The sequence below is a fragment of the Eublepharis macularius genome, chromosome 18, assembly GCF_028583425.1.
Source record: "Eublepharis macularius isolate TG4126 chromosome 18, MPM_Emac_v1.0, whole genome shotgun sequence".
In the NCBI taxonomy this organism is placed as follows: Eukaryota; Metazoa; Chordata; class Lepidosauria; order Squamata; family Eublepharidae; genus Eublepharis; species Eublepharis macularius.
The window spans coordinates 11,519,824-11,534,205 of record NC_072807.1 but is presented as its reverse complement, the minus strand read 5'-3'; the positions used below and the strand labels follow the sequence as shown (position 1 = coordinate 11,534,205).

The following is a 14,382-nucleotide window of genomic DNA, read 5'->3' as shown; positions in this document are numbered from 1 at the left end:
TTAGCTTTCACTTACAAAACTCTTCATGGCCTTAGTCTGTCTACGGGACCCCCTTTCTCCCATGTTTTACAGTGGCAGCTTTACTCATATGAACAGGCCCTTCTGCACATGGACAAAATCAACAGCTGTACACGTGCATTCTCTGAGGTGGCCCCTATCTTATGCAATGACCTACTTGGTGAGTTCAGGAAAGCTCTCACTCTCTTGGCTTTCCGCAAGCTGTGGATAACTCTTATTCAAGAGAGCTTTTTACTCAGATAGAAGGGCTGCACTATAAACAAGTGGTCTCAAAGAGATGTATCTGTAAAGGGACAGGGACTATAGACTTTACTACTATGTACCGTCTATTGCTGTAAGTTTGATTATACTGGTTAGTTTTTATGTTTAATATGTCAGTCTTAGAATTGGTTATGCTCTGTTTCAGCATTTCCTCAACTGTATTGGATTTCTGCAGGTTTTAAATCTTTGCAAATTTGCATTTATGGATGCTATACCATTGTTTATTGAAATGGCTTTGAAGTTGACTGTACTGACTCATGCTGTGTAATCTGCCTTGAGTCTCAGTGAGAAAGCGGATTATAAATAACTAAACAAATACATAAATAAGTTGACTCCCAGCTGATCCCTACTTGGCTGCAAGTAATGTGTTCCTGGGAATACACATGAACTTAAGTGGCTGTCTGATTTCTGCTGTTGAATAGGAAGTCATCCAAACTGGCAGGTATTCAAGCATCCTGAATTGTACCCTGTCATCAAAGCGAAGAAGGTCCTCAAAGTGACTCTCGATAGCTGGATTAGAGAATGCATTACCATAACGTATTCTTCTCAAGGACTTCTGGTGCCTGAAGGAATTGTGTGTTCACTCTGGAGCTCAGCTATGTCAACTGTCTTGATCACAATCACCTTGGTTTCTGATATCTGTGTCTGTTTCTGATATCTGTGTCCACATTCTTGCCTCAGCTGATGTGGTGTTTGGACAGTGGGTCCTTCAACACGTTATTTGACAGCTCCATATCCAGGGAGGTGGGCAGAGTTCTCTCCCTGATTGGATTTCCTGCTTGGCAACATTTCAGAAGTCTTAGTGTGTACTCCAGTCTTCAAGTGAAAACACTAGATTTAGCGTGAAGATTCCTTTTACTCGGGTCATTTCATAGAAAAAGAACAGCAGGGACTCATTAGCATAACTGATTAGCATATCTCATTAGCATTTGGCACACCCCCTGACATTACCGGAAGTGTGTCAGAATGCAACACTCACACCTCAGGCCCCTTTCCCCCAAAATCTCCAGGTATTTCCTGAAAATAAAGCAGAAAGACCTCAAAGCAGCTTGTCCTCCTCTGGAGAGCCAGCCCCAGCAGCCCTGCTTGCACGGATGCACTCACTTACTCACGAGTCACGAATGAAAATAAAGCAGCAGAATGAATTGAAGCAGCTTACCCTCCTCCTTTGGAGATCCAGGCCCAGCAGCCCAGCTTGTACGCACACACTCACTCACTCACTCACTCACTCACTCACTCACTCACTCACTCACTCACTCACACTCTCTCTCTCATTCTCACTCAGGAGTCACAAATGAAAATAAAGCAGCAGAATGAATTGAAGCAGCTTACCCTCCTCCTTTGGAAATCCAGGCCCAGCAGCCAGGCTTGCACTCACTCACTCACTCACTCACTCACTCACTCACTCACTCACTCACTCACTCACTCACTCTCACTCATGAGTCACGAATGAAAATAAAGCAGCAGAACGAATTGAAGCAGCTTACCCTTCTTTGGAGGGGAGGCAGAGGGGAGGAAAAGGAATCACGTGGGCGGGGCCAAAACCCACATGACCACTTTTCAGTTCTACAGGAACGCTGTTCCGGTGCGTTCCCCCTGCAAATAAACCCTGCTTTTACTTTAAGACATGAACAATCTGCATGTGTTCACCCACTGTTTTGGGGGATGTTATCTTTAATGCAAGGACATTCATGAGGGGTGAGCGTCTGCCAGCATTCTCAGACACAATTTCTTGAGTCCCTGCCTGATTACTCTGTTCCTATGATGTTGCCCACTGGTTGTTACTTGTTCTGTGTGCTGGTTCAAATCGGTTATCTTCCTGTAAGAGAATATATCTTTTAAAGGGCCAGGAATTCTCGGCCCAGAGAGGCACACATTGTAGACAGCAGAGTTATCTGTGGAAGTCTTCAGACTCAGGACAGTGGCCACACCGTCCTCTTTGGAGGCAGAAAGAGCAACCTGCTTTCTGCCTCCAGAGGTTCTGGGTTGGAGAATGTGCAGGCTTCTCATACTGTAACTTCTCTTCAGGTAAAAGGAAGCTTTGTAGTGAATCAGATGAGAGAAGCCTTGAGAGATGGAAAAGGCTTACAGGTCTGTGTAGGAGAACCATATTTTTAACCTACATGGAGAGGATTCTTAATATACCATTAATATACTGTTAATGCTATATGAGGACAATACTTTCTCGCTTCCTAGTAGGCCTTCCTAAATAACTTAAGGCCTTCTCTGAATATTGTCCAAATGAGGGACTCTTTAAATACACAGAAACCTAAAATTGTGGTCTTTTCTAAAGCAAGAAATATTCTTAAATAAAATTGGCAAGTTAATGGAAAGACAGTTGATCAAGTTAGACAATTTCATTATCTGGGTATTATATTCCAAGCAAATCTCAGCTAGCGATTACATCTGAAAAGTATTAAACACAAAGCGAATGTATCCAGCAGTGCCTTAAGTCACTTTTTTCATACTCGGGGGTGGAGCAATTAAGCATTTAATGCCAAAGTAATTCTCCAAATATTATATGATGTTAGGGTTTTGATTGATGCAGTAGATGAATCAGTTGACCAAGTACTAATGCAGTTTCTCCATAGAATGTCAGGCATGACAAATTGTGTCTCTGGGGTATCCCTCAGAGCAGAACTAAATCAGAAACCTTTGGAAGTTTTAGCACGGCAAAGATTATTTCTGCTATATCAAAAGAGTCTTACAATTAATAAAGGGGCTGCTAAGCTTTTTTTTTGCAAAGGATTCACCATTGTCCTCTTGGAAAAAGGTAATTGAAAATAGGTTTCAGTCATTGGGCTTTAACCCAAATAATGTATATGAGATAAAAGAAATCAAGTTAGCTGTGACAGCCTTGGATTTTAGTAGTATGCGGGAGAAAGCATGTGTGTGCTCAGTGGCCACTCATGGCTTAAACCCCTCCAGTTCTATTCCAGGATATGTCCTTTTCTTAACAGAGCCCCTCTATAGAAGGGCGTTCAGGCTGGCTAGGCTAGATGTCTTTCTTTCTATGGTTATGGAGGGCTGTTGTGCTGGTGTACCTTATTTGGATAGATGGTGTAAATGTGGAGATGGTCAAATTGAGACTTTGGAACATGTTTTGTTGCTTTGGGGGAAGTTAAAGAAACATTTAGGGCAGTTTATATTTTATAAACTATGTCCTTTTTTGCAGAGATGAATTCAGATGTTATTATTAGATAATGATAAAAGAACCAGGTTGTTGGTTGCAAAATTTTTGTTGCTGGTAATTAAATATAAAAGGGGATAATAAAAGGGTTGCTTCAGCGAGATGCTGCTTGTGGCCAGTTGGCTGTTAAAGCAGTATCATTTATGTAAGTTAAGTATATACGTGTGTACTGATCTCCAGTTTATTTTTCCTCCAAACATGAAAGATTGAATCATTGTGCTGCCTGTTCCATTGTGAACAAGGAAGGTTTGGTTTACTCTGCCTATCACCAGACTTTCAGCATCTATGCTTCCACCCTTCTTCTCTATTTATTATCCTGCTGACATCTAAAATTATCTTTTCTTTGATTTCACAACTGGCAGCTCAGTGAGATGAAAAGCCTTAGTTGTAGGGTAAGCAATAGCGTGGGTTAAATGGCCTCTAGTCATGGTCCCTGTTGTTATGCAGGGGTGACCTGTGGAGAAGTAATGTAGCAGGTTTTTCTTGAAGGGAATCTTCCCAGTTTGCTAAATATTCATTTATGGCTTGGGGGGGAAAAACTTAGCAATTCTGGTCTTGTTTTGTTCCCTGACAAGAGAATGTAAGCAAGGGATACAGTATAGTAAGCATTTAAAATATTGGTAAGTGATCTCCTGTTTATCTGAACTTTCAGAATTCGTAAGGTGGAAATAATTTCTGACATCTGATGTTATGGAGGCAGCTGAATATGAGCTAACTGTGATGGCTTTTACTCATTCAGCTTGATCTGCTGTATGTGCTGTTGTGTGCATATTTAAGATGTCTGCACCTTGCTTCGTATATTTAAATTGCTGGTTTTTCCAGTGTGATAAATTGAAGCAGTGACTGGGAAGCGCACTTCAGTGTTGCACAGAAAAGCGTGTGCATGGAATTGATCTTGGTGTGTTTATTTTGCATTTGGCAATCAGCAGCTAAATGTGAAAGGTCAAGTGAGAAGCAGTCCTCAGCAAATTGTGGTCCAAAGATTCTGAAACTTTTGGACAAAACCTGTCCCTGAATAATTACTTTCAATTTTGAACATTTTAAAGGTTCCAGAAGACTAAAAATTCTCCTAAATGCCTTTAAAACTAAAAGTTTGATGTCAGTAGATGTAGTTTTGTTTGTCTAGCATCAGCCAGCCTGTATTGTACTTTGGTGCCAGACCATTACAAACTCTCATTATGCAAAGATGAAAAGGGATTTAATTAATTCAGTAAATGGCATAGAGTTTAGAAATACATATATTAGTGCTATGGTTTGTATGTGAAGGGTAGTTTTATTTATTTTACTTCATTTACACCCCTCCTCCTCAAAGTGTACATCATTCTCGTCTCTATTTTTCCCTCACAAAAAACCCTGTAGGGTGGGCTAGGCTGAGAGTGTATGGCTGTTCCAGAGTCACCCAGCAAGCTTCCATAGCAGAGCAGGGAATCAAACCTGAGTCTCCCAGATCCTAGTCTGTCACTCTAGCCACTGCACCACACTGGCTCTCTAAATGGATGAAGCATCCCCAGGTCAGACCCAAAGATACCATCACATCTAGCTGTGCCTTGACTCAGTAGAATGCACACACAATCCAATTTGATGCAGACAAGTTCTGTGCAAAGAGAAGTAAATTTGGCGTTCAGTGAGGTGATTCCACAGCTGTCGGGTGCTCAGGATCACCTGTCATACTCAGTACCCCCCTGCAGCTGAAGCCGATGTTGTTGGGGTGATTCTGTTATTTGAACCTGGGGTAGGAAACTGAAAACGGGAGGTGTTTGTTCCTGTTATAATCTCTCCCAGGTCTGGGAGCCTGCTTGACCTTGAGCAGTCCATGAATCACACAGCCTGTTTTCCTGTCTGCAGAGTTAGAGGACTGTTAGGAGAAGTGGGGGGTGGAATTAGGAGTAGCCTTGGGAAACCTATATCTGCTTGACACTGGTCTGTAGCTGCCAGTCCTAGCAAGAGTGGATAAGTGTATCATACTGGCATCATATCTATAAAGAACGTTTACTCATGAAGTCAAGTCTCTGTCTTGAGAGTTGCCTGGCATCCTTACAACAGCATGGTCAAATAGCAGACAAAGGGTAAGATTTAAACTAGTCTTTTATTGGAATCTGGTTACCGTTATGTTACTGATATTGATGTGTTACTGTTACCTTGAAAATTCAGAAATGAAAAGTTATTAAAAACTAGTCTTTTAAAGTTGTATTTTTGTTGGGGCAGGCAAGGAACTTCTAATAAGATTTCCTTGTGTGGACTGAGAGAGATTTAAATCTCCATGTTGCAGCTCTGGTTTTCTTAGGGGGTGCCTAGCAGATTAGTGTCTGGGATCATTTTACCCCTTTAAATTGAAGGAGGACAAAACATAACAAAGTGACAATAAGACGATGGTTTCAAATTGATAGCATATTTTTATTATGCCTCTCCAAAATACATGTATTCTAAAGCATAATTAAATTAATTGGTTGAAGAAAGTTTTTATGCAGAAAGACACAATAGATACCAGCAATGGTTTCTGATTTGAAAATAGACTACCTGAGCGCATGGGCAGGACTCCTCTTTTTCAGTTATTGCTTTTTGGAATCTGCTGAGAAACTCCAAGAGAATATCCTGAGCATCTTTACTAACTTGTCATTATTTTTTCCTATCAGGTGGTCATGAAAATTTTGCCAAAATGATTGATGAAGCAGAAGTTTTGGAGTTCCCTATGGTTGTGAAGAACACACGTGGTCACAGAGGTATGTTTAAGCATGTGTACAGATCACTGTGTATAAAGACAGCTTTGACTGAAGTCTTCTGTCTATCTTTAACCACAAAATAGCCTGAAACGGTAGAGGAACCTCTTAAATTCAGTCTTACCGAGAAAGAAATAGATAGTTACAGCCAGGGCTTTTTTTTTCAGCTGGAACGTGGTGGAACGGAGTTCCGGCACCTCTTGAAAATGGTCACCTGGCCGGTGGCCCCGCCCCCTGATCTCCAGGCAGAGGGGAGGCGCTGGTAACAGCAGGCGGCGGCAGCGAGAGCGGCCTGCTTTTACCGCTGCCGCCTGCTCTTGTGGTGTGGGGATCAAGGGGGGGGGCCACCGGCCAGGTGACCATTTCACCAAGGGTGGTTTAAACTTTAAAAAACTCCCCCCTTATTCCAGCTGACCAAAAGTGACATCATTGTGCGGTCCTGGGAGCATGCGCACACTTTACGTGTGCACATGTGGTACCAGGGGCATCACCTCCTGCCAGGAGTTGCCCCCTGTGCTGGCAACCCACTGAGTTTCACCACCTCTTTTCCCAGAAAAAAAGCCCTGGTTTACAGCTATGCGGGAGAATCTACCCTTCCTTGCATAATAAACTAATACAAAATTATCAGGGGATTATATGATATTAATGATTACCTAATAACAAAAAATCCCATAATTGCATTCCTGTTTCCATTTTGAATCATTTTCACAGTAAGAGAAATCAAAATGCTTATCCTTCAACTACTGATGTAGCCTGGTGTATCAATATAACAATTAAATAATCAGTTATTCAAGAATAAGAAAGCTGGCAGGTGGTTTTTTGATTATCCATCTATTTTGGAACAAAACAGGACAGTGTATCTTATGATATAATTTCACCATGCTTGCTATTGCCCAAATCTTAGCAATTCGATAATGAATAGTGTCTGATTTTTCTTGTCGTTTTTGGCCATGGAAGTTCTAGGTGTTGGTTAAAATTTCTTATTTTCTATTTCCCCTCTCTTCTGGATTCTTTAATACAATTGCTATAAGAGCAACTTGTAATTTCTTTCATTATACCAAAAAAATGCCTGCACTGGTAAAGTGAAAAGAAAAAATGTCACGTCCTTGTTGACATTTGTCCTGGCCTCTTGTGTTATGTGGCTGCTTCCTCCACAAAGAGTGAATTCTCCATCCAGCTCTTGTTGGTGCGGTGAGCGCAGTGGCAGTGATGCCCAGTGGCAGCACTTCCCCTCACACTTTCCTTGCTTCAGCCTCCATGGCTGCCAGTTTTTCCTCTGGCTTGTTTGGCTCTTTTTTAAAAATCAACAGTTGCTAAAACATAGTATTTTAACAGTTTCTTGTCATGATCTATTAATTCCCAATTTTCATTCCCCCCCCCCAAAGGTAAGTCTCTAGCCCTTCATCTTCTGGAGGTATAAGGGGTGCACCTTTCCCCTTATATCTCTGAAACTAAAAAGGGCTAGAGACATAAATTTGTTTTTAAAAAATCTATGCTCGGAACCAATAGATCATGCCAATAGATCTTGCAGTTTCCAATATTTAATATACAGGATGAAGAATAGGTGGCCACAGGGTCTGAGGCAAGAAAAATGGCTCCAGTGTGGATGGGATCTTTAAAACTGTGCACCTCCCTGATCTGTGTGTCTAGAGAACCCCCAAATTTTGATATGATACAAGTCCTGTTAGTGCTACCAGAATGCTATCAGTCTAAGATCAAAGGTTACTGCCAAACTTTTACTGAGGCAGTTAAGAAATGCAATAAAATGGAATTGTGGGTTTACTTTAAGGCAGTTTTGAAAAGAATGCTACTTTTATTGCACTACTCAGCCTGCAGAGTGCTTTGCAGTCCTTATTACATTCATTCATGCATAGAGAGTATTCCACTCCATTGCCGCTTTTACTCTTTTAGAAGGGCATAATTTACAGAGATTTCCATAACCCATTTTTCCCCTCTATCCTGTCCTCTTATGCAGGCAAAGCTGTGTTTCTAGCAAGAGACAAGCACCACTTGGCCGACCTGAGCCATCTAATCCGTCATGAGGCCCCTTATCTATTCCAGAAATACATCCAGGAGTCCCATGGCAAAGATGTGCGTGTCATCGTAGTGGGAGGCCGTGTAGTGGGAACAATGCTGCGTTGCTCAACAGATGGTAGAATGCAAAGCAATTGCTCACTTGGTAAGAATGATAGAAACATGTCTAGTCTTGATGGACCTTTTCTGATGGCCATCAGGGAGCGCTTGAACACTAATCCTTTTGCATGAAATGCTGCTTTAAATCCAGTGTTACAGGGAAAATTAAATATAGTTGGTGCTATAAATGTCTGAAAGAAATGGGAAGGAGAGTACATTGTTTATTGAAATGTTTTTTGAAATTGACTGTACTGACTCAAACCATGTACTCAGCCTTGAGCCTCTGTGAGAAAGTGGATTATTTTACAATTTCAGTTCATGTTGTTATATCTTTCCCTAATTACCAGTGATATAAGGCAGAATTTTTTCCGGAAAAATTTCCGGTACCAGGGCTTTTTTTCTGGGAAAAGAGGTGGTGGAACTCAGCGGGTTGCCCTTGGAGAAAATGGTCACATGGCTGGTGGCCCCACCCCTGATCTCCAGACAGAGGGGAGTTGAGATTGAGCGGCGCGGAGGGCAATCTTAACTCCCCTCTGTCTGGAGATCAGGGGGCGGGGCCACTGGCCATGTGACCATTTTCAAGAGGTTCCGGAACTCCGTTCCACCGCATTCCAGCTGAAAAAAAGCCCTGTCCAGTACTATATTTTTCTGTGGAAAATTTTCTGCCCTACATATGTAAATATAGTCTGTATCTATAGTCACAGCTGTTGTGCTGCAAATCAGTCATTTTGAATGGCATGGACAATGCCAAAGCTTGTACATGCTGTATTTGCCTTATTTTTGCTAATACTGTTTGAATTTTGGTAACATTTTTAAATCATTAAAACTATTTTAATAATTATTAAAATTATTTACTTTAATTTGAATTTTTCCAGAAAATTATCTGATTCAAATTCTCCTAGAAAACTTGTGTCACTGCTAATTACAGAAGCAGCTCAGTGTTGCTATTTCTGCATCTCTTTTTAGTACAGATTTAGCTGACTGTTAATTTTGGCTAATTAATGAGAGGTAGCTTCATCGTCATTTATTGTACCTTGAGTATAGCCCGTTTAAAATCATCCATGTTTGTTTTGCCCAGTCAGTTCGGTATTAGTTGAGGAAAAATAGTATTTTACCCTGGTTGCTTTCCTGGTTTGCACTCGAAGGTCAAAATTAGAATTTTGTAGTTCATTGTATGCTCTGATGCAATGTTGCTTTATGGCAACATAAAGCAACATTGTACCGCATCCATCGTGATCCTGTGACTACCTTTTAAAATATATCTAACGTTACGTTCCCTGCTACCTTTAACATAACAGTGCAGTGCACACCTAATAGGTTTCTTTTTTTCTATAAAATTTAAACCCAGCAATACCAATTTTTCATCGGATATGATTTTCTCATTAGCAGAGCAGTCCTAAGCTCTGTTGAGGTAGTGGTGTGTGGTTGCCTGTCTTCACTTCAGTGGTGTCACTTTGTTTCCGAAAGTCTTTGAGGAAGGAGATACGCAGGTGGGCAAGCCCGGCCAACCACGGCCAGCAGAGCGCACACTCTCGTTCCCATAGAAATCTGGCGGCATCCACCGGTCGCATGGCAGCTGCTGTTGACAGCTCCATGATAGCAGGCAAAGGCGGAATCCGTCCCTGGCAGCAGTTGTAACCGTGGCCTGCCAGTGCCACTCTGCTCACCCCCTTTGAGCCGAGACTCTGGAGACGGGGGTACCAGTTAGGGTCCTGGAATGGGAGACGTTAGTCAGTGTCAGGATCCCAAGACCCTCCTTTCTGTTCCTGCATGCTGGATCATAGCCGCTTCAGGAGTACCCGGGACGCTCTGGACTATGTTTCGTGAGGCTTTTCAGCCTCGAGTCCACTCTGTGTGCGTGTATACCTTTGGCAAGTAACTCTGGAGACAGGCAGGTAAAGTATGTTATTGTAGTTTATTGAAGAAGAACGTAGGAGCGTAGGCAAAGCAGGAATTGCTCTTAAAAGACAAGCAAGGCACAAAACAAATAAGACTTTGCTATTCTAAATACTATCGGTCTAGCTAAAAATACTGCAAGCTGGCTATCTAACAATTCTCTGACTTGGTTCCAAGGCTGGTTATTCCTACCAAGGCATTAGCAAAGAGTCCATCCCTGCCAGCCATCTCTAGGCATGCTGATAGAGGGGCTTGGAGCTAAGCTCCTCTTCTCACATAGTGGTAGGCATTAATGGCTGAACTCTGCCTAGAGACAATGAGACTTCTTGAGGTCTGAGGTGGTCAGCACACCAACGCAATGAATCAACTAGGGCTCATCAACTTAATTGGCATTACAGCATGAGGAACTATGGGGAGTACAGATTTCAGATGACTTCAGCTACCAGGCTCCAAGCTTCCAAGGACATTTTCTCAAGCGACCTGAACAATCCACAGGTGTATGCAATTAGCAGGCCAAGAGACTTTTTCTCGAAACAGGCCTGCACAGACAAGAGCCTGAACCAAAGTGTCAAACTTGTACAATTAGAAGCCTGTTCGAGAGCATTTTCCTTACATTCAGACATCCTGGACTTAGATTTCCCCTGTATGCTTGCCCAATTTTGCAAAGTGCCTACTCTGTGTTTTCCCCATGACCAAGGTGCCCACAGCAGAGGGCTCTCAGGCAGAGCCTTGTGCCACGCCCCCTACTGACCAAGTTCATCGGTACCCCAGCTGGAGTTTATGTAGGGTGTGAGTGTGTGTGGGGGGGTGTGATTGGGTGCTAGCCAGGATGCTTGGCTGCTGCTGCAGCACAGGCGAATTAGTCATAGTCGGCATCCTGTGCTCCTTTGAGCTGTTTTGGGCAGGGCCATGCATGGTGAAGGGGCAGCCAACTTTTCCCATTGCATGGGGGCACCTATGGGCTATGTCACCTTTTTGTGGCACAACTTTCCACTGCTGTTTGGGCCATTCCCAAGCCTGGAACAGCTTAGGGAGCCGACTGACACCTGCCCCACACCCTGGCTTGCCTACTCCTGCACCTGCACAGGGGTTTACACTCCAGGTCCACCAGCATTGGGCCATGGCAGCTCCCCACCAGCACAGCAGCCTGGCAGAGTGGCGGCAGGAGGCAGCGCTAGCATAACTTGGATTTATACTGGTGTAACTGCCAGGTATGTGGACATAGGGGCCTGTTGGCTTCTTGATCACTTTCAGCACCTCCCCTTAGGATTATGTTACAGGATTCTGATCTTTCTGTTGAATTCTCCTCTTCATGAACAAAATGTTCCTTAGCTCCTTGGTTAAAGGTTTCCAGAAATAGGAAAGCCTGCGAAAATGAGGGAGGGGGGAGTTTTTCCTCTGATGATGTTTCTAACAACGAAATTGCAAATTTTGGGGGACTCTAAAAAAAAGCTTCTATGAAATATTTTCTCTTTTGGATTTGGTGAATATTTTAAAGGCATTGTCTTGCTCATTTGAAATGTGAAAACCTGCATTCTTAGAGAATGAGAAGTGATGAACCTGTAAGGAAAGGGAATTGCACCCCTCTGCCCTCCTGCCACCACCATCTTCTCCCCCTGCCTGCCCAGTCCTGCCACTCAGCTTCTTTCTTCCTGTCCTATCATTGGCTGATTCCGCACTCGTTGGATAATGCACGTTCAATGCACTTTATCAGTCGTTTGAGATGGATTTTTTGTTCTGCACACAAAAAAATCCGTTCCAAATTATCTATAAAGAGGATTGGAAGTGCATTATCCAACGTGTGCGGAATCACTCAGTGTCTGCCTTCTCTTCCCCTGGCAGACAGCACCCACCCTGGCAATGTTTGTTGGGACTTCTAAGCAAATCCCTAAATGGCAACTTGATTTCTTTTTTCCTTTACTTTATAGTATCTGTATGAGCAATAGTTTTGGGTTTTTTTTTTAAGAGTCCACTTTTCAGATTTTTCTATAAATGGGGATTTTTCTTACAAACCCAAGGAATCTTCTAATCTGTACATGGTCCCATTGTGTGGATTTTTTTGATCCTCTTTCTGGGACCATGGTCAGAATTACATTAACGATTAATATGCTGTAATGTGTGTGATGGCAATACACTACAGAAAAGTTCAATACTTTCAGCACGTTAATTGTGGATAACATTAGTACTATTTAAACAACATATATATCCTTGATAATATTGCATGTCTATAGTATACAAAGATATATGTATATATGTAATTCTGACCATGGTGCCAAAGTGAGGATCAACCCCCCGCCCCCCAGATTATGCTGTTTTTAAATATGTTTGTGTGTAGTTAACAGATGCAGTTTGTGTTAAAACAATACATTTAGGTTTTATAAGAAAATGGTGTATATATTTAGATAACCCCCACATTTCCAATTTTTTTTTAAATATAAGAAACTAGGGGGGTGGGTTTCCATGGCTTCAACATTTTTGGAAATCTTTCACCTTTAAAAGTTTTTTTGTATCCCATTCAGTTATAGAAAGTGGGTTCAGTTTCTCTTGTTGTTCAAGTGGAGTTCACAGGCTTCCCCCCAACACTGTTTATCTGCCTCCCCTAAACCCTGTACTACCATTCAAGCCAGACCTGTTTGTCTGGCCCGTGGCTTTTCATGGAACTGCCTCAGCTAAAGAATAGGCCATCTTTCCCCAGTTCAGCATGTGAAGTTTAACACAGTTCCGCACTTAAGACTGGTCTTTTTCTTCCATCAGGTGGCATAGGCATGATGTGCTCATTGAGTGAACAAGGCAAGCAGCTGGCAATCCAGGTGTCTAACATCCTGGGGATGGATGTCTGTGGCATCGACCTCCTAATGAAGGATGATGGCTCATTCTACGTCTGCGAGGCCAATGCAAATGTAGGTTTCATTGCCTTTGACAAGGCTTGTAATCTAGACGTAGCTGGTATCATAGCGGACTATGCCGCTTCCCTTCTTCCCCCCGGTCGCTTGATGCGACGCATGTCCTTGCTCTCTGTGGTATCCACGGCTAGCGAGACTAGCGAGCCAGAGCTGGGCCCTCCAGCTAGCGCCACTGTCGATAACATGAGCGCTAGCTCCAGCTCTGTCGACAGCGACCCTGAAACCACAGAGAGAGAGTTGCTCACCAAGCTCCCGGAGGGTCTATTCAACATGAACCAGCTAATAGCCAATGAGATTAAGCTCCTGGTGGAGTGATGCCACAAACGTGTATATATATATATGACCAACTTTCTTGTACATTTTTTTTAATGACCAACTTGTAGTGCTGTTTATCAGAAGCAACTCATGGGGAATAGGGAAGGGGAGAAAGATCCAAACACGCATGTTCTGTGAATGCTGCTTTTGCGACTTATTAAACTGGCAGGACATACTTTTCATTTGTATTTTGGGGAGCCAATTGCAATACCTAGTTAAAAGCCTGTATTTCTAGGGGTATAAAAACCTTTCTCTTTTGTTAGGGATGCCACTGTGATCTTAACACCCACTGCAGAGCATGTGTGTTCATAGGGTACTGTTTCAGCTTGATATGTGCTTTCAAAGGTTGTGTTGAGCCCTCCAGAGGCATCTGTGAACTAATGTTTCTGCAAACCGTTCCCCCGCCTTGTTGGAGCTCAGCCCTGTAGGTTGCTGTATGTCCCTTGCTGTATGTTCCGTAGGAGTTGATGGGGGTCAGGGCAGCCTCTTTTCTTCCAAAGGCACGAAATACCAGCATTTCCCACCCTTAGTTCACTTGGATTTGTAGGCTGTCGAAGAGCCTACAGGGGCCTTGGAGGGCATAGCCTTTAAAACGCTTTAGTAGGGAACGGCATTTGTTAGTTCAGTATGAGCTTTTGAAGCAAACCTGCAACTTCTGCCATCTCAGTATTAACAAATGGGTTTGTTCCATATTTGTTTATATTTAAAAAGAAAAAAAAAGTCCTTAAAGAGAAAGATTTTAGCGTATGTGTGTGGAATTTTAATTCGGGGTGGGGCGGGGGGCGGAGAGAAAAAGATGTGTAAAAATTTCAGACGTGCTTATTATTGATGGCAGAAGCGGCATCTTTCCTCTTGCACGAACGGCAAAGATAAACAGCACTGTTCATGTTTGGTGTACAAAATAATGTTTAATCCAATGTGAAAAAGAATTACACTAGTTTAAAACAAA

At 42.6% G+C, this 14,382-nt stretch overlaps 1 protein-coding gene across 2 annotated transcripts in view; it reads left to right on the top strand.

The window, feature by feature from the left end:
* The window catches only part of RIMKLB (ribosomal modification protein rimK like family member B), a 66,493-nt gene extending 52,111 nt beyond the window's left edge, over window positions 1-14,382 (top strand). For both annotated transcript variants that reach the window (XM_055002272.1, XM_055002273.1), the window contains 3 exons: window positions 6,103-6,189; window positions 8,162-8,365; window positions 12,970-14,382. In XM_055002272.1, coding sequence (XP_054858247.1) covers window positions 6,103-6,189; window positions 8,162-8,365; window positions 12,970-13,433 — 755 coding nt within the window. In that variant the 3' untranslated portion in view covers window positions 13,434-14,382. The remainder of the gene's footprint in view (window positions 1-6,102; window positions 6,190-8,161; window positions 8,366-12,969) is intronic.